Source organism: Mastomys coucha, unplaced genomic scaffold (genome assembly GCF_008632895.1).
Source record: "Mastomys coucha isolate ucsf_1 unplaced genomic scaffold, UCSF_Mcou_1 pScaffold9, whole genome shotgun sequence".
Taxonomy (NCBI): Eukaryota; Metazoa; Chordata; class Mammalia; order Rodentia; family Muridae; genus Mastomys; species Mastomys coucha.
The window spans coordinates 108,271,335-108,294,809 of NW_022196915.1; the positions used below are offsets into that span (position 1 = coordinate 108,271,335).

At 38.7% G+C, this 23,475-nt stretch overlaps 1 protein-coding gene across 5 annotated transcripts in view; it reads right to left on the reverse strand.

The window, feature by feature from the left end:
- Nalcn (sodium leak channel, non-selective) overlaps positions 1-23,475 on the reverse strand; it is a 307,060-nt gene that overhangs the window by 26,782 nt on the left and 256,803 nt on the right. For all 5 annotated transcript variants that reach the window (XM_031360820.1, XM_031360818.1, XM_031360815.1 and 2 more), the window contains 10 exons: positions 21,502-21,603; positions 21,018-21,087; positions 19,198-19,289; positions 18,987-19,109; positions 16,239-16,295; positions 15,624-15,744; positions 15,397-15,528; positions 14,381-14,548; positions 12,495-12,599; positions 6,300-6,406 (listed from right to left, as the gene is read on the reverse strand). In XM_031360820.1, coding sequence (XP_031216680.1) covers positions 6,300-6,406; positions 12,495-12,599; positions 14,381-14,548; positions 15,397-15,528; positions 15,624-15,744; positions 16,239-16,295; positions 18,987-19,109; positions 19,198-19,289; positions 21,018-21,087; positions 21,502-21,603 — 1,077 coding nt within the window. The remainder of the gene's footprint in view (positions 1-6,299; positions 6,407-12,494; positions 12,600-14,380; positions 14,549-15,396; positions 15,529-15,623; positions 15,745-16,238; positions 16,296-18,986; positions 19,110-19,197; positions 19,290-21,017; positions 21,088-21,501; positions 21,604-23,475) is intronic.

Here is a 23,475-nt window from a genome sequence, read left to right on the forward strand (position 1 = left end):
TCTTTCTTTCTTTCTTTCTTTCTTTCTTTCTTTCTTTCTTTCTTTCTTTCTTTCTTTCCTTTCTTTGTGAGACAGTGTTTCTCTGTGTAGCCCTGGCTACCCTAGAACTTGCCTATAGACCAGGCTGGCCTCAAACTCACAGAGATCTGTCTGTCTCTGCCTCCCAAGTGCTGGGATTACAGGTGTGTTCCACCACTGCCCAGCCCTATAGCTGTTTCTAATTCTGGGTGTAGAGTCTTTAGTCTGGAAGATTGTTGGGCCATGTAGCATTCCTTTGTTAAGTTATAGCAGTGTGCTAGTATGCCATAATTTATTATTATGTTCTTTCTTTAATGATGGGTGTCCTCAAATTAAAGCTAAAGGCTCAGATCTAGATCTAGTCCAAGTGATGACATAACCCTCTACCTTGTCTTACAACATTCCAAACTAGAAGCTAAATAACATTAGGGATTTGCACGATGGGGCATTGTGTTCTGGACATGAATTCTGAAGTAGTATAATTCCTCATATGTTAGGTATGATGAGAGCAGTGCTTACTGACTTGTTTTAAATGTCCTTGTGAAGGGTGATGCCCAAGAGGCTCCTGAGGCAGAAGACACCATTCAGTGAAGTATATTTCCATCACACTCTCTGAGGTCTTTTCCTTTTCAGTAACCTTGAGTGTTCTCAGTAGCTCCTTCTTGTGATGCCCAATGCACAGTCTCCTGTCTACATCTATCATGGATTCATGATACCTCAAACACTTGGCCCCATCACTCTTTATTTTCTTTTGGGGAAATGGATGCCCAATCCCATGTTTGTCTCAGTTATGACTGTATTTCTTTTTATTACCTGGTGGCTGTTAGCTAACACAACACATCTTCAGTGCCTTCATTCTACTCTCTTTATGAGTGGCTATTTTAAACAAAGATTTACTTGATTCTTGATACTCATTCTGAGGTTGAAGGACAATAGAGTTCTGAGCTGTTGAATACAATCAGCCCCCTTCTTCCTTCTGTATTATCTTTTCCTTTTTTTTCTATGCTACCTTATCTATTGAAATTTAACCTTTATGAAGTTTCATTCTGGAGAGGCATTTGGTTCAATATTTTCATATATCTTTTATTTTTTCTTAACTATAGGGACATTCATGAAATGTGTCTTTATAATACATGGGGATATGATGAGAAAGTCTAAGGCTACTGCTGGCTTGGTCCTCAGGGTTTGAGGATGATTGACACAGGCATTTGGTACCAATGTAGAAGCTCCACTTAGATATTCATACTTTAGAATTCTGCTTTATATTTTTTGTATGAATGTACAAATATACTATCTTGGAATTTTGTAATAATCTTTCCTTGGGGAGGGTTTCAATTACATTTCCTATCTCTTAGAGTAGATAGTGCTTGTAAGGACTATGCATACCCAAAGTTTGCTTGCATAAGGACTTAAAAAAATAAAACCAAGGGAGCTAGCTCTCAGATCCAATGTCAATCTTTCTCACTCATCTGTTTTCTTTATGTAAAAGTGCTTTTGTAGCTAAATTTGCAGCAACTAAAACTACTTTCATGTCCCACATATTTTAGAAGTTAGAAAATGCTAAGAAAAATATTTTTAGGCTAAATCAAGAAAAACAAGACATGGAGTTGAAAGACTATATCACATTTGAAAAGTAAGACTTTTCCAGTTCAATCATATGAAGTATTTGTTTATGCTGTGCTATCAAAATTGCCAAGTTTGAAATCTGATCTGTAAGTCCAGAGGGCTTCAGTAAATCCCAAACATAACCTGTCATTGTCATTTCATATGCTGCCCGTGTTTGAATCAGAACACTGTGTGAAACTTTTTTTTCTGGTCTTGTACATCTAAGTCATAAAACAAAGATTGATTCTGACTTTAGAATTTGGTCACTCTTTTGCCTCCTGAAGAACATGGTTCAGGGTCCCTGTCATCATGATAAAGCTAATGGATCCTCCCATGAGGAAGATGAACACTCTGGGAAATGTGACCAAGGCTGCCCCTGGCCCCTTCCCATTGTTCCATACCTACTTGCCTCCTCTGACTCCTCCTTCTTTCCTACCTATCTGTCTCTGGCCTCTCTTTCTCCTCCCTAACCACATATTCCTGACCCTTTCCTATTCCTTACCCACCTGTCCCTAGACTCTCCCTCTTTTCTACCCTTCTTGCCATTTCCTTTTCCTACTCACCTGCTGCTGCCCTCTCCCTTTCCTCACACATTTCCTTTAGAAAAGCCAATGTGCTTTATCTTCTTAGCCTTTGGTTTGACACTAGACATTTTGAATTATGGGCTTCTTCTATATCCCATTTATTACACTTCTCTCATTTGTAGAAAAACAGAAGTGAATATTGCAGAAAAAAAAAAAAGAACCTCGATGTCGAGACTTCTTCTTTGTAGCAATCATTTCTCCAACTCTTGGATCTTAAATTATCTGATCCTGAGCCCCTTTAAGACCTGATGCTCTTCTATCTAGAAGTCTTTTTTTTGTTTTGTTTTGTTTTTTTGTTGTTCTTTTTATTAGATATTTTCTTTACTTACACTTCAAATGTTATCCCCTTTCCTAGTTTCCCTCTGAAAAAAACCCCACCCATTCTCTCCCCACTCCCCCTGCTCACCAACTCACCCTCTCCTACTTCCTGACCCTGGCATTCCCCTACACTGGGGCACAGAGTCTTCACAAAACCAAGGACCTCTCCTGCCATTGATGACTAACTAGGCAATCCTCTGCTACCTATGCAGCTGAAGCCATGAGTCCCACCATGTGTACTCTTTGATTGGGGGTTTAGTCCCTGGGAGAACTGAGAGTACTGGTTAGTTCATATTGTTGTTCCTACTACATGGCTGCAACCCCTTCAGTTTCTTGGGTCCTTTCTCCTTCATTGGGAACCCTGTGGTCAGTCCAATGGATGGCTGTGAGCCTCCACTTCTGTATTAGTGGGACACTGGCAGAGCCTCTCAGGAGACAGCTATATCAGGCTCCTGTCAGCCAGCACTTGCTGGCATCCACAATAGTGTCTGGGTTTGGTGACTGTATATGGAATGGATCCCCGGGTGGGGCAGTCTCTGGATTGTCCTTCCTTCAGTCTCTGCTCTATGCTTTGTCTCTGTAATTCCTTCCATGGTTATATTGTTCCCCCTTTCTAAGAAGGATTGAAGTATCCACATTTTTGTCTTCTTTCTTCTTGAGTTTCTTGTGGTTTGTGGATTGTATCTTGGGTATTCCGAGCTTCTGGGGTAATATCCACGGATGAGTGAGTGCATATAGCTTAAAGTTGCCTGAAGCATGCCCTTTTGGCAAGTCAGGGGAGAGCTTAGGGGTTTGTTGATGCATACCAAACCCCTTAGCAGGTTTATGAAATTATTTGTAATTTGGTTTTTATTTCAACTTCAGATTTCTAAGGAACAAAAGCAACAACTTACAGCTGAGTAAATGACAAACATTCCAAGTGTCTGTAAGCACTAAGTAATTAGTAAAAAGCAGATTACTTTTTTTCATCTCTGCATGCTCTTTCTTATATTCTAGACCCATGGTTAAAATAAAATACATGATATTCATGGTGTAGTGTATGCTTAGTCCTTTTGCTGAGGTAATTTTTATCTCATCAAGTCTGGGTGATTGAGAAGAAAAACAACATATTTATCTGAAGAGAGTCTATTGCATTAGTCTGTCTCCTGAATTAGATTGTGCATATTTATGTCTTATTTTTAATTACCAAAGCATTTCACTAGGCATATTCCTAGATTTGTTACTTTCATAATTATAATTTAGCTGGAATGAAATTAATTTTTTTCAGTGTTTAACTTTCATCATATCAAAGAAGGAATGTTTAAAAAATGTTATAACTATTGTTGGCATTTACTAAATTGAAGCTTTTTGTTTCACAATGAATGAACCCAAGGTACAAACAAATGGGCAAAGACCTATGTAATGATGTCCAAGTGACACACTTATATTTGCTTGAGGTTTAAAACTGTTGAATTTGACACTACCCCCCCAGTAATAGTGCAATATTATATTTAAACTAAAGTTTATTTTAAAAGTCACATATAGTAGGTTTTATTGACAAGTTGAATAGAGCATAGTACAACTGGGGACATGTTTGTTTGTCTCTACACACTGCCTTCCAGGGAGCTCTGACTCTCATCCTGACATCTTGAGAGGCTACAAGGTTTCTTGATTACTTTTTCATAAGGTTAGAACCTTTCTCATGGAGATGTGGTTTTCAAAGCATTTGACCTAGACTTTACATCCCCGTCACCTCAAGGTCAGTAAGGAATGTTAGGGAACCTCTCTATGTTCCAGAGCCTTGTGGAATCATCATCAGTTTGCCCGATCGATCTAAACACCTTATTGTGATCTGTCACCTTGCTTATACAAGCATTAACATCCTGAGAGTAAATGAATGAGTGGTGAGTGTCCCTACTTCTCATTTGCTTATGCCTACTTTCCCTGTTGGTGGAACAGGGAAGTCACAAGATAGCTTTTTCTCACAATTTTCTTCTCTTTCTGTCTTTGATTAACCTTGGTATTTCCCTGTGTGTATCCCCCCACATGGTGTTGCATGGTCTTTCCTCTTGAGACTTTTAGGTTTTCAATGGTGTTTATGAACTGATCAACTGGCCTTTTTATATTTCAAATTTCCTATTTTCACCTTCCATTTTGAAACAAGAATGCTCAATTGAATCATTTTTGTAGCAAGTCTCAGATCCTGCACCTGAGAAACACACCAAGGCTTCTTACACCTGGTGTGAGAAACACACCAGGGCTTTCTGCAATGGAACCTTCCTCTCCCTAGCTCATAGCCCGTCGTACCAGAGTTCCATATAAGATGGTCCAGACCAGGTGTCTTCAAGCATGGACCACATCATCTTTCAAGTAAATGAGCTAGTCTGCTTTGCCATATGTGGAAATGCAGCTTTGTACTGAAGCCTCTTGTTTTGTTAAGCTCTTAATATTAATGGTCCTACCAATGGGCCTCATTTAACTGGATGGGGAACACCTTGGCCTTCCTCCATAGTGAGAAGTGAGGGCACCATAACACTTTCCTCCTAACTCATTTACTCTTAAGATTCATGCTGTGTGAGCTGGGTGATGAAGGGTGATAAGGTCTTAGTAAGTTCGGGGGAGTTGCTGTCTTAAGAATTAAGATCAGCTTTGAGGCTTTAGCTCAAATCCCAAAACATCAGGAGAAAAAAAATTCCCATTTGATGTCTTGGTATAAATAAGTTATTTATGGTATAATGAATTTTCGTCTCACCAAAATAAACCTTTTATGCTTCTTCAAATTTTCATTTTAATGTAAATTAGATCACTTTTATAAGAGGGTATTGGGATAAGGCTTTCCCTATGAGTTAAATCCCCCTTCTCCATGCTCAAGCCCTACATCCTAAATTAACTGTTTTCCACAGTTGTTGGATGTTAAAAAAAACCCAATAGCAATCATATTGAATTGCTCATAAAAGTGAATTTTATATTAGAGAAATGTCAAAGCAATATAAAAAAATGAGTCAGGGCTATATCTGGGTGAAATGCTATGTTTGAAAAAGTTTTGATAAGTAGAAAAGAAAGTCACTTGTGACAAAAAGCAGGGTTTCTGTGGCTCACTTATTAGCCTAAGAGGTAAAAAGAAAATTTAAAAAGGTAGTCAAAAGGTCAAGTGAAGTTGATAGAATACTGGGTTTATCAATGAAGCGGAAAATTCTATTCATAATCATTAATAAACAGATGAGAAAGAAGGTACTGAGGAGGTCCCACCTTGGGTTGGAAATACTATAAAACTCATTTCCCAGAAAAATTGATTTTAAGAAAAGAAATGGGTCTAACTAATCAACTATGCTACCAAGTATTCACCTCTAGTATTTCTGCAGTGAGATCCATCAGTGTGAATGGGTTTTGTAATTGAAGTAGCTTTATGATTTAGAGTTCTCAGTAGCTGTTATGAGGACATCGGTCCCTCTTATAGATAGAAGCTCAGAATTAGTTCAGCTTAACATGATTGGAGAGCTTTCTTTTAAAGGTCTCATTCAGTTTTAAAGCTATTTGAATCCAGATATGTACTTTAATTCATTTTTAAAAAGGAATTATTTCATTAGTTTCACAAAGGAACATAAGAGTCAATGTACTGCTTGATTCTTATTGGTCTTTTAAAAATGCTATAACCCAATGCTTTTTCCTACATTATTTAAATTAATTTAATATTTTAAACAGAATTAGATTAGTCTCATACAAAACTATGCTGATTTAAAAATCCCAATATGAATAAGTGTAGCATTCCTTAGGGCTTATTTCAGACAAGCTTACCAAACACGGGGCACCCAAAATCCAGGTTTTTTCTCTCCAGGTCTTAGCTTTAAATTTAAGTTCTTGGACACACTTACATTAATTCTGAAGATGCCATTACAGTCTTCCTAAAGTAGGAGAAAGAAAGGAATAGTGAGACCTGGTCAGAAAGTAAACTCCAGAGTTTTTTCTTATGTTTCTTATGTCAGGAGTAATTTCTTATGTTTCTTATGTATTCCATGTATCTTAATGGAGTCTCTGAGGAGGTGAAAGCTGATGCAGACAGGGGGTCTAAACGCAAAGAAGTCACCAAAGTGGCAAAGAAAGATGCTTATTAACAAAGGCCACCAGGGAAACTCAACTCCAATCCACTGTGAAGTACTCATTCGTACTCAGAACTCTACAGTGAAGAGTTAGAAAAGCAAATGCCAATAAGGGGGGAGAAAAGGGAACTCATTCTTGGAACTGATGCACACCAAAGGGTAGGAATGGTCAGTGCGCTGCAGCCTCTGTTGGAAATGATCTGGCCCTCCCTTCAGCACTTGAATAAACACTGCATGCTATGCTTTGGACATGGTTTCAGCAGTTACCAGAGTATATACTGAGAAAAAAAGAGGGTCCTAAAGAGTTGAGACTTGATCTTATGTAGTTAGATCAGTGAGTGGTGCTATTTTCACAGATGTACATGCTAGCTAATTCCTGACATCTAATTCTGACAACAAAAACAACACGTTATCATAAACGAGCACGGCATTTTCCAGTCTCTAGCTTGCTGGTTCACTCTCTGATGTCTCTCTTACACACACTTTATGTTATCTGCCATCATATAACTAGTCAAGAGGGCCCTGACCAAAGGTTAAACCGATAGAGCTTAAGGGACTCTTAGTTCCCATATCTGTTGTTAAGTAAATGCTTTCTCTTAAGAAAACAAAAAAACAAAAACCAAAAAACATCAGGTAATTTGTTATGGCCATAAGAAACAGACTATTATACTATATGACCCAGAAAACATGTTTGTAAAAAGAAAAAAATCTGTTACATGGATGTCTATACTGGTGATGTTCATAATAGCCAGAAGGTAGAGTGCAAATGCCCATCACTGAATGCATGAGAACAAATTATGGTGTATTCATTCACATAGTAGACTAGCTATAGCAAAGGATGGAGTACTGATATATAATATACATACATGTATATTATATATACATCTTGTAAACACAGATATGCTAAGTTTAAAAAGACAGTCACAGAAGACATTGTATTATATGATTCTATTCACATGAAGGTCTAGAACAGGAAATTACTGAGGAAATAGTGGCCAGTTAGACTGGAGGTGAAACTGGAGTGAAAGGATGGGGGCAGTTAGTATGTACAGGGAGTCTTTCTGTAATGATATAAAAGTGACCACAGTCTCCTGTTTAGAACTCTGAACATGTTAAAAGCTATTCGGTAATAAGGTGAATTGTGCAGCATTTGAACTAGGTCTCAATAAAGAAGCTGTTAAAGGGGTTTATAAAGAAAAAAAAAGCATAAGTTTTGATTCATTATCTGTCCATTCTCCCTTTGGCTAGGGTTAGTTTTTGAGCCCAAACCTGAGTTTGGCAAAATTTTTGATCATCATTCAACTGTAAAATGTATCTCTTCATAGTTCTCCATTTCTATTCATGGGTTAACATACTATTTCTCTCTGCATCATGACCTAGGAATTGTCTTAGTTTTCCTTCTTCCTTGTGGACCATGTCTCCATTGTTCACGCGTTTTCATGTTTATATGTAGAGACCATAAGGTGACATCTGGTGTTTTCAGTCATTCTCCTTCTTATTTTTTGAGATATGGCCTGTAACAGAACATGGAACTAAGCAAGTGGGCTCCTCCATCTGGCTAGAAAGCTCTAGGTCTTTTCCTATCTCTGCCTCCCCTGCTCTGGGATTACCAGTGCAGGATTTCTGTGCCTAGAGGTTACATGGGAGATAGGGTTTGAATCCAACCATGCTGTTTCCCTAGCCTCTCACATCCTATTCTTTACTCAGTTTAGTTAATGACACGATTACTTTTTCTGGATCATCAGCAATATCCTTTAAAATAAAAAGTACTACTTTTGACCCAAATAACAAAAATCTGAAAAATAATGGGAAGGAAAATTTACCTGTAATTGCCCCGAGAAACAATTGAGTTTCTGCTATATATTCTAGTCTCTTTTCCTGTGCATACACAGGGTCATACAGTTTTTATATTTTCAGTCTTTTCAGCTAAAAATATACTGAAGTTATCTTTTCATAGTCTTATCTATTCATCTACATCATTATTTTTAAGGGCTGTATTGTAGTATATTATTATATAGAGGCCCCACAATGCATTTGGCCTTACTGCCCTTTCCAGTTTTGTCTTTCTGAGCCCATCTTTCATCACACAAGGCATCCTGGTAGCCTAGCTAAAAGCACAGCATGTGGGGCCAGAGTGCCTTGACGAGGTGAATCAGTTTTCCTACATATTACATGGGTGGCCTGTTGCATGGCAGTTTCTTCCATTACCTTGAAGAGGGAGAAGGAGTCCCATGAGATTCAAGAGATAAACAAAGAACACAAACCTGGAATACTGTCCAAAGACCCTCCCCTGCAGAACAAAAAGGAGTAAATTGTAATGGGAGGAGACCTGCTGTCTCAGCTGCAGAGTGAAGATTCAGCTGAGATTGCTCAGATGGTTGAGCTGGCTGCAAGCTGTGCAGAGAGCTCCAGAGTTGTGGTTTTCTTAAGTTTTTGTTGAGGTGGACTTTGTGGTGATGTAACTGCTTTTTAGTCATTTCTAATCCTTGTATGTAACATGTCACTCATACTCCTGTTAGTGAGCCTGATAAAAACTCACTGGTTCACTAAGTTGGACACTGGTGAAATCATTAATTTGGTCTGTCATTAGTTCCCTTTCTAGGGTGAATAGGTGCATGTGTGTGTGCATGTGTGTGTGTGTGCATGCATTTTTCGTCTCTCATACTATATCTTCCACAAATTATTTAATTACTCTGTACTTATTTTCCTCATCCATACTACATGGGTAACAAAACCAGTCTGAGGAACAGTACTGTGTACTCTGTGAGTACTAAGTTCTGGATTCCTCTTCTAAACCTTTCAGGCTACGCTTCTTGTTTGTCATTCAAGAACTTCCCTACTTGTCATTGCTGTCTGCCAATTAGGACCTTGTAAATCTCAAACTTAAATTTCTTTTTAAAAATTTCATCAATGTGGAAGAGAAAGGAAGTTTACTTCCTGAGACTCGTGTAGATACTTTATATAAGAAGGCCAGTTTTGTCTTCCTAATAGATTCTTCTGTGTGAGAAGTGTTCTAGAGGAGGAAACAGATTATGAAGGAAGAACCAACTAGACCAAGCCCTTCCTTGTATTTACTACAGTGAGACTGGGATCTGGCAGCCCTGATCTCAAGCCTCATGTTTCTGTTTTGACCTGCCTCTGTTCTGTGACCACTTGGCAGGTTTAGCATCCCTCTTTATTCTACTTCCTCTGCTTGGGAGGGCCTTTCCCTCTCGGTGTAGATCCTCCTCACTTCCTAAGCCATACTATTGTGGTTGCTCCCAGTTGGAAGCACAGTTTTCCACTCTGAAATAGGATGGCACATGACTTCCACTACTCATATTCTCTGTAACTGCTGGCTTTATATTATGGTCACTTGAACATGAAACATGCGTTCTGATCAGACAGAAAGTTCTACAAAACCACAGTGATTGCCTCGGATTTCCTGTTCTATTGTACCTGTCACAGGCCTTAGATAGAAGCCAAGATTTAGAAAATATTTATGCAAAGTTTTCCTCGGATTTCATTTATAAGGCGTTGGTGACTAAACTCTGGGTTCTACCTCTGTCTGCACTGATCTGAAGACATCTACTGCCAAGTTTCCTGAACAGAAGCAGAGAAGGAAGTGTTTATGTAACCATTATAAAATAATAATAATTTTCCCCAATTAGAAACCATGGTCTGAACAACCCAATCCTCATTCTTTTTAAGCTCCCTTTAGATGAGCTTAAGTATTGGTGTATCCGGCTCCTCTTTGGCCTTTTAGAAAAATGGGCTAGGCTGGTAAGGTGGCTCAATATATAAATATACTTTCCTGAAGACCTGATTCACCATGCAAGGAGAGAGCTGAACCTCAAAGTGTGGCTTCTGATCTCTATACCTTGGCATGGCATATATGTACCAGCATGTGCCTCTCCCCTCTCCCTCTCCCTCTCTCTCTCCCTCTCCCTTTGCATCTCTCTCTCTCTCTTTCTCTCTCTCTCCCTCTCTCTCTCCCTCTCTCTCTCCCTCTCCCTTTGCATCTCTCTCTCTCTTTCTCTCTCTCTCTCTCTCTCTCTCTCTCTCTCTCTCTCTCTCTGCCCATACACACATGAAAATACCTACAATAACAAATAAAGTGTAAAACTAAGTAATACAAAGTTTTTTAAAAGATGGACTGAAATTCTGAGACAGAATTGATGTTTCCCTTTGCCCACATGGTCTTCTTGGATTTGGTCACTTACTCTAGAATCAGTAAGGATATAAGGAGAAAGCACTTCTCATTACTATTCCACTCATCCTTGTGAATGCTGCTGCCCTGCACAGTAGTTGTATTCTTAAGCTTCAACCTCCCATAGACCTTATTGTTCTCTTCAAGATGACAAAGGCATCTTTTCTATTTGCCCCTCTACAGAGTGCTCTCCACCCCACCTCCCTCAAATCATCAGTCCTCAACTTGGGCTGGGACTGGGTGTGAGTACATAATAGAACATGATGATACTCTGAGGCCATCATTAATATGGTGAGTCACCCAGGATTCCTACAAAGCTTCAGCTTGAAATGTTGTTATTATCTTTCTGGCTTCTGCTCAGTGTGAGTCTAAAATAACACTTGATCCTTACATAAGCTTGTGGACAAATGCATCAGATCTTTATTAATTTCTTCATTTGATGTTATGGTATATTATGATCTTTGTTCCTTGCAGTGTCTTCTCAGGTTTACAGAAGTCTCTGGAATGTCTCAGTCTCTCTGACACATATGAAATCCTCTTATATCAGTGTATCATATTTTGCCAGGACAAAACTCTGATTATTCTTAATAATAACCAGAGAACTTATAGTTTTTTCATATCACATTAGCTATATTTGCTAAATAAGTGTAATGCCAAAGTTTAGTCCTACTAGGCCTTTGGGAAATACATGTGATAGTGGAATGAAAACATCATTATATTTGGATGAGAGAGAAAATAATTTTGTTAGTTTATACACCAACAGTATTTGGCTTACTTTATTAATCTACTTGTAACATTAAAAAGAATCTCAAGAGAGGGACATGGGAAGTCAGAGCAGAGATGAGTTAACATTAACTAAACAATGCCCCTTTATTTTCTATTAGATCTCATGAAATTATGTTTCCTAGCCTTACTTCATGCATGGTAAGGCTCTTTCCTGGGGAATATAGTTGAAGTGATATGGGCTCAAAGTCCTTTATAAAAGAGTTGTGACCATCCTCTTCTCTGCCACCTAAGTAAAGACCTAGTGAAGGTTAGATTCACCAGACAGAAGAAACTCAAGTGCCCCTTTGGTCATCTGGAGAAGAGCTGTGTAGCTTATACAAAATGCAATACATACATGTCATCATGTAATGCTACCAGGATAGGAGGCCATTGTAGCTAATCTCTACATATTGGCACTGACTGAAGAAAGAGAACATAGAGAGCTTATTTAAGGTCAGATCTTTGTTGGGAACCTTGTAGGCTGTCATAAAGGGGATGCCTCTGATAGTAAGTAGTGAATATGTAACATCGATTTTCTCATGGAGAGGATGCCAAGAGTGGAAAAGGAGTAAAAGGGGTGTGGTTTCTCAGAGACAGTGGAGGGTATCCTGGGTGGTTTTAGTGTCATTTACTGGTGACTCTTACATGATCAGAGGGGAGGGATCAATTAAAGAGAAGATTCTGAGGCTCTTAATAGTAAATGCCTTAAATCCTGGGTGGACACGCCCATTTCCAGTGGCAGTGTGATGATTGGTTCTAGGACAGGAAGGAGGAGGAACTTCTGAGATTATATTTAGACTCTTACAGACCTTCTACCAGGAAGAGACATACTGTGTGCTTATAGCAAAAAAGGAACTTGTGGGGAGAGAGTAAGGGGGTTCCTGTCAACTACTGGTGCATACGTACATTCCAAGCAATAGACAGTTGAGAAAACCTTACCCTTCTGATAATGTTGGGGTCATTGCACTTGGCTAACTTTCCAGCAAAGAGCTGAACCCCAAAGCTTGCGAAAACAAGCATTAATGTCAACAACAGAATGGAGACCTGAAAGAAATTGATGGAAAAATAAATAAGAACTAGTTTAAACAGCGATTTTTAAAAAATGTATTTAGATTCTATTGTATAAAATTCATGTTTGTTTGATTTTCAATGATAGGCCACTCACTCATCTTAAAGTGGAAAAAGGATAGAACTAACAACAGGTTTTAAATTTTTAAAATAAAATTATACAACTCTCATGAAAGAGAATGAAATAAGGTACTTATATATGATTTTTAAAATCAGTAATGTTTTTTTTTTCTCAAAGAACAAAGGGAAATGTTAAAATTATTCAGTTGTACTCTGTCAATGGAGTCACTTCCTTACTAACTGAGCATAAGTTGGACAGTGGCTTTGCTTTCTTTTTCTTTCTTTCTTTTTTTTTTTTACATTTCTTTTTTTATTAGAAATTTTCTTTATTTACATGTCATATGATATCTCTTTTCCCAGCTTCCCTCCGATAAAAAGAAAAAATACCTGTTCCCTCCCCTCTCCCCCTGCTTACCAACCCACCCTCTCCTGCTTCCTGGCCCTGGCATTCCCCTACACTGGGGCATAGAACCTTCACAGGGCTTTCTTGAGAGCATAGACCCTTGTGATGGGAAACACTCGATGCACTGTGGTTCAATCTATTAATTGTCTTGGGCTCCCTCTGCTGGCTACTTTCTTTGTCTCAGCAGAGAAACGAGGTAAAAGGTTAAATCTGCAGCTACCATATCATTGAACTGGATGTATAATCTAACCAGATGTTGTAAGTGATGAAAAGCTGTTCAGAGGCCTCCTCGGGAGAAAGACACAGTGAGATTCCCTTCCAAACCCTATCAGTGGTCCCAAGACTTGTGTAAGTGACTGCCTGGTGTGGTAATAGTGTCTTTTCCCTCTCATGAATTCATGTGAAAAGCCACAGAGCTATAATTTGTGCAAAGGAAACAGGACATTTTAAACACATCTTTAAAAGTATGAACAACTATACATTTTGGCAACATTACAGCATAAATGTCAAATGCTTTCATATCAACTAAACTGCAGCTGAGCTAACACTGTTTCTAGAAAATAAGCTTCAGTCATCCCCATTCCTCACACACAAGCGGGAATCATCCACAATCAAAACAACTGTGTGATCACTCTTCTGGGGGGCAAAGATCTTTCTGAAATAGACTCTGAGCAATGAAACTCTTACTTTGGGTTTTATCTCCAGCCTGGTTCTTAGAAGGCATATCATATGCTCTCATAACACATCATGTCATATGCTTGCCCATCTGAAGATGTTGCTTCCCCTTGAATCACATTTTAAGTGTTCTGTGCTGCTTATCGAGGCTGTTGAAAGTAAGGTATACCTATTTGCTGTGTTTCTAAATGTTGTTTCGTTAATAGTTCTAAGATGGACAAATTCTATTTTCCATGCTCAAGAGGATACACAGAAATCAAAAGCATTAATTCTTAATCCCATTCATGAATTAGATGGGATTGAATTGTCTTATCCTTAATGTTTAGATAGAGAAGGAAAATCTCAGAGTAGAAATCGAGGTCAAGTATGGAATGTAAATATCTTAGTTCTCTGGGTTTGTCATGCATTGTATTTACAGGTGCTCCTTAGAATAAAGTAAATTAGAGCATCATTGGGTGAATTTTCTGAATGAATTTTTCCTGTCTCCTTTCTAATACTCTGGCATTGAAAAAAACTATGTAGGCTTGCCCTTGCTTTGCAAGCCTCACTTTATCCCCCAGTTAACAACATGACAGGGCTAGATTGTCTCAAACAAGAAGCAGGTGACAGATTCACGTACCAAAAATATTTCCTTGAAACCACTGAAAAGTTCTCGAACAACTTTTCTCATTTGGGGCACCAGTTTGAATATCCGAAGAGGTCTTAGGCACCGAAGAACCATCAGGAGCTGGGCTCCTGACTCGGCAGGCACATTTTGAGGCATCCAACAAAGAAATATCAAACTTACCTAGAGGAAGAAATAATTTCTGGAATTTATCCTATCTTATCTGCTGTATACATTTCCTAAGCACTTATAAAGGCTGTGACCTTCCATTCAGCAGAGGTTCCATGAGTTATATGTGGAACAGATGTTCATAGGTGCATATGCCATCTGCTAACCTCAAACAATGAGTATATTTTATGCCTGCAGAAGGTTGGCCTCTGGTGTATGGGGTAGTAGGTACCTATTCCATGCGTTTGTATCTTCACATATTCCACCTTGAGATTTATCTCACTAGTCTCTGAACTTTAACCCACTCTTATACTATGACCATGATTCCTTTGATCAAGGATACTACTGTTTTTACTTGATGTTTATCAACATGCAAGCTGCCACTCAAAGTAATTCTCCTTTATCCTACATTGAATTTTTAAAGTTTCTGTGTCCATTCCTGTAGTTTCCTAATTTAATTGAACAGAACACTTGAATGGCTATCAGTGATAACCAGAATTGAGAAGAATTTGATATCAAGGGGATCAATAATTTATAACATGATTTAGTTGACACAATTTTGCATTATAAGAGCCATATGAATTGTGGGATGCAAACTAGTTTGATTCTTTAGATTTATTCATGCACTCTCATTCATATATAAAATTATGAGTTACTTTAACTATATCTGTTGATATTGTAGAGCTTCTTATATAAATTATTTGTTTTGATTTCATGTGCATACCCTTTATTTACATCTAATAGATCTGTATAATTGATCAAAAACTTTAGTTATGACAACTAGATCTCAGACATCTTACTCTTGTATCAGGGGATGTGGAAAACCATCACATTTTTATATCTAGGAAAGAATAAAATCTTACAAGATAGATAAATATGTCCATTACGCCACCAAAGTCCCTGATGACAGCAGTTGGAGTGAAAAACAAGCCATCTGCCATAATCTTCAGATTAAGCTCAATGCTCATAAATATCACAAACACATATTCCGCGATCTGAAATAGGCAAATGGCACTTTGGTTGTGACAAAACAGCAAAAACAGGACAGTATTTTACTACTGAGCTGGGAGCTAAGATTTCTCCACAGTACCTGTAAAGTGGGTGCATGCATGACTCTTCGGAAGGGGGATTCGAACATCATAGAAATGCAAGAGCAGATGGTTACAGTGATCATGACCCAGTCCAGGTAGGTGACAAGTCCCAGCAAATCACTGCCAAAGAACAATCATACTGAGAAATGAAGATGCTCCACCCAAGTCTACCAGGACCAGGGGTGATGGCTTTGGTGACTATCAACAAAACTGGTGTTTCTAAAAACAAGTTTTCAATGATGTATTTCATATATATATTCTTTGAGTGTTATATGTACTTGTGTTACATGCTTACATGTTCATGTGTGTATGAGGTATGTCCACTCCTGCCTGGACATGTAAAGGTCTCAGGTGAGTGTTAGATTCTTTTTCACTTTGTATTTGTGAACCTGGGTCTCTCACTGAACTTTTGTCTTCCCTCCAGTTCTAGAATTATAAACACATGAGACCATAGCTGTCTTTTTTTAATGTGGGTGCTGGGGTTTAAATAGGCCCTTGCGTTTGCATTACCCCCTGAAGCAACTGTCCAACCTAAAATTTTATATTTTTATGAAGCAGAAAATAGCATATTTGAAGTTCAAATGTACAGGGAAAACAGAACTTGTCATGCTTACTAAAGTTGGTGGTACTTTGTATTTTTCACAGCTCCCGTGACTGGGTCTGTTTTGGATCTGTAAGAAAGAACAGTATATAAAATTCTTTAATACAACAAGAGTGTTAGTAATCACAAGCATCTCTCCATATGAACTTCTTCTTTTATAACTTCTATAAAATGACTCATGAAATATGAAACTGCACATTACTGTGGAAGGCAGAGAGAACACTGGATAAAAGAACAATAAAAAGAATTCTCAAATTCTTGGTTTTGTATTGGAGACTCTATTCAAGGATTTCTGGCATGGCTTATCACAAAGTTAAACCTTGACTTTCATTTAAAACACTAATTTAAGATGCATGTGTTGCTAGGTTTAGGACGTTCTTTATAATTATTTAGTTAGATACTCCATAAATTAAAGAGAGTCCTTCTCTCTCCATTTCACTGTGGTCCTGTGGAAGAATTACTATGGCATTTTGTGGGAGATGGATTCCTAAGGCTTAGTTTTAGAGATCCTGCAAGTGGTTGTCACTGAGGCACCAGCAGTCTTCATATGTGTGTTCTCAATTACAACAAGGTCTTCATCAGCCCATTAAGCTGTGTTTCCTGCAAAAGGAGAATTACACCACACAAATAAAGTGGAGAATTAGCAATTAAATGTTAACATGTAGGCAGCAAAACAGGGAAATTCAAGATGAAAACCCCACTTGGGCATTGATCAACTTCTACCATCTTTCTCCATTTGGCCAAATCTCAGGGAAGCTTCACAATTATTATTCTCTACTTTAAATGGTGAAGACCTTCTTAGAACAGCAAAGGAACAGTTGAATGATTAAGACAGAGTCAATCACATACTAGCTGGTGTCCTTGGGTTAAACCTTCAACCTCCATAGACCTAAATGTCTTCCTTGGTTGTTGGGGGGACGTATTAGTTATTTCCTCATTGTGATGACTGACCACAGAAACTTAGGAAATGAAAGTTTCATTCAGGATCACAGTTCAAAGGCATAGTTCATCTTGGAGGGACACACATTGCACCTGCAGTCAAGAAGCAGAGAATGATGAACACAAGTGCTCTCTGCTTGCCTCTTCCTTTTTATTCTGACTGGGGCTTAATTCCATAAATGATGCCACCCACAGAGTGCAGCTTCCTACCTCAGTTTACCAAACTAGAAGCCATTCCATATATATGCCTAGATGTTTGTTTCTAAACCAAACTACTCTAAATTGGTGACTAAATTCCCACCAAGTTGACTACCAATATTAATCATCACAGGAGGGCATACATGGTGCCACACACTCTCAAGATCTCCTTAGTCCCCTGATGTTGGGACAGTTCATACTGGTTTCATCAAGATGCTGTAATTGTACTTCGAGATGATGTTAGCTTTTGTGACATGGTTATAGGGGCTGGAAGTCCAAGGCAGAGATGTCAGTAGTGTTGTGTCCTGAGTCCTGTGGGGTCAGGATCCACTCCAGGCCTCTCTACTTGGAATGCAGAGTGTATTCACTTTACATGTCTTCACAGGGGCTTTCTCTTTTTGGGTTTGTGTCCAAACCCTCTCTTCTTAGAAAGGAGTGAGATACCAGATTATTACCAACTTGGGAACCTCGTTTTAATTTAGCTATCTCTTTAAAGGTCTTGTATCCAAAAATCACCACTTTTTTTTTTTTTTTTTTTTTTTTTTTTTTTTAGAAACTATTGAGCATTCAATAGATAAGGATATTATATGATATTATTTATTCACAAGGGACTTCAAGTACCTGAATGAGTATACAGGGAAAGAAAAATACATAATTGTAGAAAGTTTTACATTTTCTCCATGCTTTGTGTGTGTGTGTGTGTGTGTGTGTGTGTGTGTGTGTGTATGTAGTGCACTTGTGTGGACCCATTTATGCAGGTGGAAGCCTAAGTTAAATTTCAGGTGTCATTCTTTGGGAGCCATCCACCTTGTAGTTTGATACAGAATCTTTCACTGGGACCTGAGGCTCACTGATTAGTCTAAGACTGATGGTCTATGAGGCCCAAGAAGCTAGCTGCCTATCTCTATCACCATAGTGTTGGTGTTATGAGCACTCATATCATCATGCCCAGGTCTTATGCCCACCATAATGCTGAAGATTAAAGTTAGGTTTACAACCTCAGACTGCTAAACCTTTATCCAGGCAGCTATCTGCCCGTCCCATTCCACAACTCTTAATATCTGTGATAGGCACTTAACGTTACACTAGATAAAATTCCTTTTATCCGCTGCATTACTGAACCAGAGGTTCTTTCCCATTGCTTCCATACTTGTTAGGTAGAGAGAGTGGCTAGTGGAGTTTCTTCTCAAGCAGCTAGTAATACAAACAATAGATAATATTTTCTTTCTACTTTGTTCTAGAATAAACCTTTTCATCAGAAAGTGCAAATCTGGCAGAAGCTTTGAACAATATCCTTCGCCATGTAATTTTTTCCTTCCGTTTAAGGCTTTCAAAGGAAAATTGAGACTTAGTAACATTGACATACACAGTTGCCAAACATGTACACATGTGTACATGTACTTAGCTGTTAAATGCTTTATCACCAGTAGCTACCCTTGAAACCTTTGTTTTCCACCTGGTCAGGCACAGCAAAGAGGAGCAGGATGATTAATTAGTCCATGGTTTATTTTGTGACCCCATTAAGACTACACTGTCCTTTTGTCTTCCTGTGACAAACTCCCTGCAGTTCACAGGACTCGGGACAAATACCTGGTCGGAGTGTGGTTAAGCGGCCCATACTTACGCATTGAAGCGTGCTCGAACCACCACGCGGCAGAAATTTCTGAACCTGTGTTCCCGCCCCACGATGAAGAGAGGCTTGTCAAAATACGGGTGATTCTCTCGCAGTTCCTCTTCTTGTACCTTCCTTCAAGGGGAGATTTATGGAATAAGAAAAAGCCCAAGGGAAAGAGCCACTCCTAAATGAGAACCTCGGGACACAATCGCACCGGTACCTTTTCATCTCGGCTTGCTCCTTCTTCTCCTGAATCATCTTTATTTCACTGTCTTCTCTTTGTGCATTTCTGTAGCGCACTGTATTTGAATGCTAGAAATAAAAGGTGTAAGTACAGTGAAAGATTTTTAAAGGCCTAAAAGACTTTTTTAAAAATTAAAATCAGCATTGCTATTTATATATGCACACTATATGTAGACTATAACACATATGATAGCTATAACCTTTATATATAAAATGTTTCATTTGCATATAGCTTAATAGCCATGAGTACCTTGACAACTAAATTTTCCCTCTAAAAAATATAAAATGCTTAGCATATACTTATTGAAATTTTATGGTGTGCCAGGCCCTACCATACTGCTGGCAATATGACAACAGGGAGAGAAAGATTTTAAAAATTAGAATAAATAAAACGGTTAGAGGATATGTAGTATTGAGGCTGTAGCTCAGTTGGTGGAGTTCTTTCTTAGCATGCAAAAGGCCCCAGAAATGTGTAAGCTCAACATGGTGGTACACTGCCAGAGGCTTAGAAAGTCAAGGTAATCCTCAGGTACATAGTGAGTTTTAGATCAACCTTGGCTACATGATTCCCTTTGTGGAGTGTGTCCCAACACAGGTGTTCAAAAATATGTTCTTTCTGGACTCTTAAGTAGATTGTACATTTATATTGGGACACTCAAAGAAAAGAAACAGGAGTCAATGATCCATGTTCTTACTAGACTCTTTTTAAATATATTTTTATATATTCCTTTTTTATTTTAATTTTTATCCCCTCCTCCTGCTTCTATGAGGGTGCTCCCTGACCCATCCACTCATTCCTGCCTCAGTGACCTAGCATTTCACTACACTGGGGCGTCAAGCCTCCACAGGACCAAGGGCCTCTCCTCCCACTGATGCCAGATATGGCAATCCTCTGCTACATATTGAGCTGGAGCCATAGGTCCTTCCATGTGTACTCTTTGGTTGGTGGTTTAGTTCCTGGGAGCTTTGGGGGGGTCTGGTTGGTTGATATTGTTGTTCTTCCTATGGGGTTACAAACCTCTTTAGCTCCTTCAGTAAGTAGACTGTACATTTCTTTTGGACCACTCAAAAAGAACCAGGAACCAATTAACACTACTCAAAAAAAAAACATGGAATAAGAGACTAGATTATATAAGCATAACCCACAGAGCCCATTTAGTATAGAGTATATGTCTATGTTCTTTTGGGCTGAGCACTTGGCATTGGATAATTAGAGGCATCATCCTTGGAGAAGCCAGGCTCTCTTTCTCTCAGCAGTCATGGATTGCTTATAGATTCTTCATCTAGGCGTGGGGCTTTATGAGATTTCTCCTATCCACATTGGCATGTCAACTGATATTGTACTCAGGTCTTGTTTATGCTGCCTCATTGGAGAGATTTCACTGGTGCTGTTTTCCTGTCCAATATAGAAGACAATCTCACAACAGACACCCCAGCCCTGTCTTTTGCAACCTTTCTGCGCCCTCTTCTGCAGTTTCCCTGCATCTTAGGTGTAGCACTTATGTTGTAGATGTATGAGTTGGGGCCAGGAACTCACAGCCAGTTGTTCTCTGAGTTTTGTGTTATTCTTTTTAACTGAGGCATGCTCCGTGCATGGGATGTCTATATTTATGCAATTCATGGTCTATTTTTTGCTACTTGGCCAAAGAAATTTGCTTTCTGAATTTCCTGATTCACCATTATAGGGAAACATTTAAAGATGATAGAAGAGCTCAGGCATGAAAACTGTTTAAGCAATCATTTATATAGTCATTCATAATCAAGTTTCCAAATCCCAAAGCACAGCTTAGAACTCACATCTTGAGTTAAAGTTTCAAGAGATTTGCCCCTGCTGATCCTCTGGCTGTTGGATCCATGTCTTAGTGACCTAGAACAACCATAGTCAACTTGTTAAAACATCTAAAGACAAAGTTTTCACCTGTAATCAATAATCACAAGTAAAAGACTAATTTTCCTGATATATCAGAAACGACTCATTTCTTTGTAAAGCAAAGATGTATCCACACATCTTTGATCCTATCTAACAAGATTTCAGATTTTTGTTCTTTCTGATCTTAAAAGTGAGACTTTGGCTATCACCAAGGAAAGAATCTTTGAAGTAAAGATTTTTAAGTCTTTGAATCATGTAGGGAATTTCTTTATTGTTACCATCAGCAGCTGGAACCCAGGTCCTCACCATGCCTGCTTGCCAACAAGGGTAGAAGCCCAGGCTTTGTACTGAGACACTTTTGTAAAGTCCTTTCCTGGATGTCTTTGGAGTTCGTCTTCCTGGAGTATTTACCTGCGCTCCTGGCGGATGTGATGCTGCACGCTGAGGATCGACCTCTCCTTTGCTGGCTGCCCTTCGAATGATCCACTCAGCATGCGCTGTCGAGTGCAAGCTCTAGCAAAAGAAAGAAACTCTAGATAAATGCATGGTTTGTGCATTTGGGATGAATAATACATCACTGCTCATGGCTCTTATTAATTTTAAGGAAACACCAGTGATAAAGCAAAACAACACATGAAGGAAAAATGACCTTAAGGCTTTGTGTCAGAAACACAAAGCACAAGTCCAAGACCAAGAGGAGCTGGAAGATAAACAGAAAGCACATTCTCCCCCTTGCTCTTGGTAAGTTTTCTGTAAGGATCTCTCAGCATCAGGGTCAGTCATGCTGATAATTTCAAAATCAAACATGGGGGGTCTCTATGAGCTCCCCCAGGAAGGTTTGTTTTTATTTCTTTTCACTTGGACCCTAGAATGATGGACCCTCAAAAGCTGTTTGAATCCACCTAGTGCTGCCTATATGTATAATGGGTGTAGGGTTATCTACTAGAGAGTGGGTAGCTTTTTTTAGGTCCATATTTCTGAACAAAGCTTACTATCCTTCTCCCAGCAGCCATCAATTGCATTAACTTCTCAGCTAGGGATAGGACTTCATGAGGCCCTCCCCATTCATGCTGGGATTATGGGTCGCTTGCTACTGTGTAGGTCTTTGTGAGCTTTTATACTTATAATTTTATAATAAATCATAAAGAACTGTATTTTAAAATGCTTCCTGGCTATACATAAATTTTACATTTTAAAACGTGAGATCAATTTTGCATACTAATGAGAGGATATGCTTGTGTGCTTTCATATAGAAAAATTTTCCATTTATTTATTTATTTATTCACTTTATATCCTGGTAGCAGCCCCCCGTCCTCCTCTCCTCCCAGTCCCATTCTCACAAATTCCCCCCATTGCTTCCCTGTGTAGGTCTTGTGTATACATTTCCAGCTGCTATAAGTTCGTATGTGCAATGGCCCTGTTATGTCATGAAAATATTGTTTGTTGAAGACATCCATTATTTATGGTTCTTACACTTTTCTGCCCCCTCTTCCCACAATGCTCTCCAAAAATGATGAGGCTAGGGAGCTTTTCAAACATGAGGATGGGAATTCAGATCCTGGAAACCACATAAGTGCTAGCCAAATTGGCATGGCAACCCAACTGTAGTTCTAGGTCTCAGAAGGTAGAGGCACAGAATCTTTTATATACATCTACACATATATGTACATGCAGCTGCATATACATGTTCACCCATACACTCACAAACCTCAATGTATGTGCAACAACACACATACAATAAAAATGCTTTTGATACAGAAGGAAGATAATCATAGTGTATATCCTTGGGGGGGGAATCTCACAAATCTAACTAAATGTAAATGCATTACCAACAAAAGAGCCAAGGATTCCTGCTGTTATTTTAGTCAGGAGCAGGAGATATACCCAAGCTGACATTTTAGCACACAAGAGATCTGTGGAGTGGTAGAGGGAAGTTGTACTCATTTCTAGAACCACAGTGATACTGCATAAGAAGATGTGTTTCTAGGTTCAGCTAAGTTAACAAAAGTTAAGCAAAGCCTTCAATATCTAGACTGAGTTTTTGAAAAGTAGACTGAAACTATGAAGACATTTTGAGAATACCTATTTGGAGTAAGTGATGTTCTCCCTTAGATGTCTAGACCTCCAACAATCTCTGTAAAATACCAAAATTTAACCTTCAGCCACTGTCATGTAACTTTTACTCTTTTATCATCATACTCATCCCCTACCTAAGTCATTGAGACCTATAGGTCCAAAATACAAAACACATCCAACCTAATTAAAACATGCATAATTGAATATGAAGGGCCTTCCTATAATGGAAACAGAAAAATGCAATAGTCTTGGGCTTAGTATTATAAGGATTGTAGGGTTATGTGTCCAATAGGTCAGCCTGAAAATGGA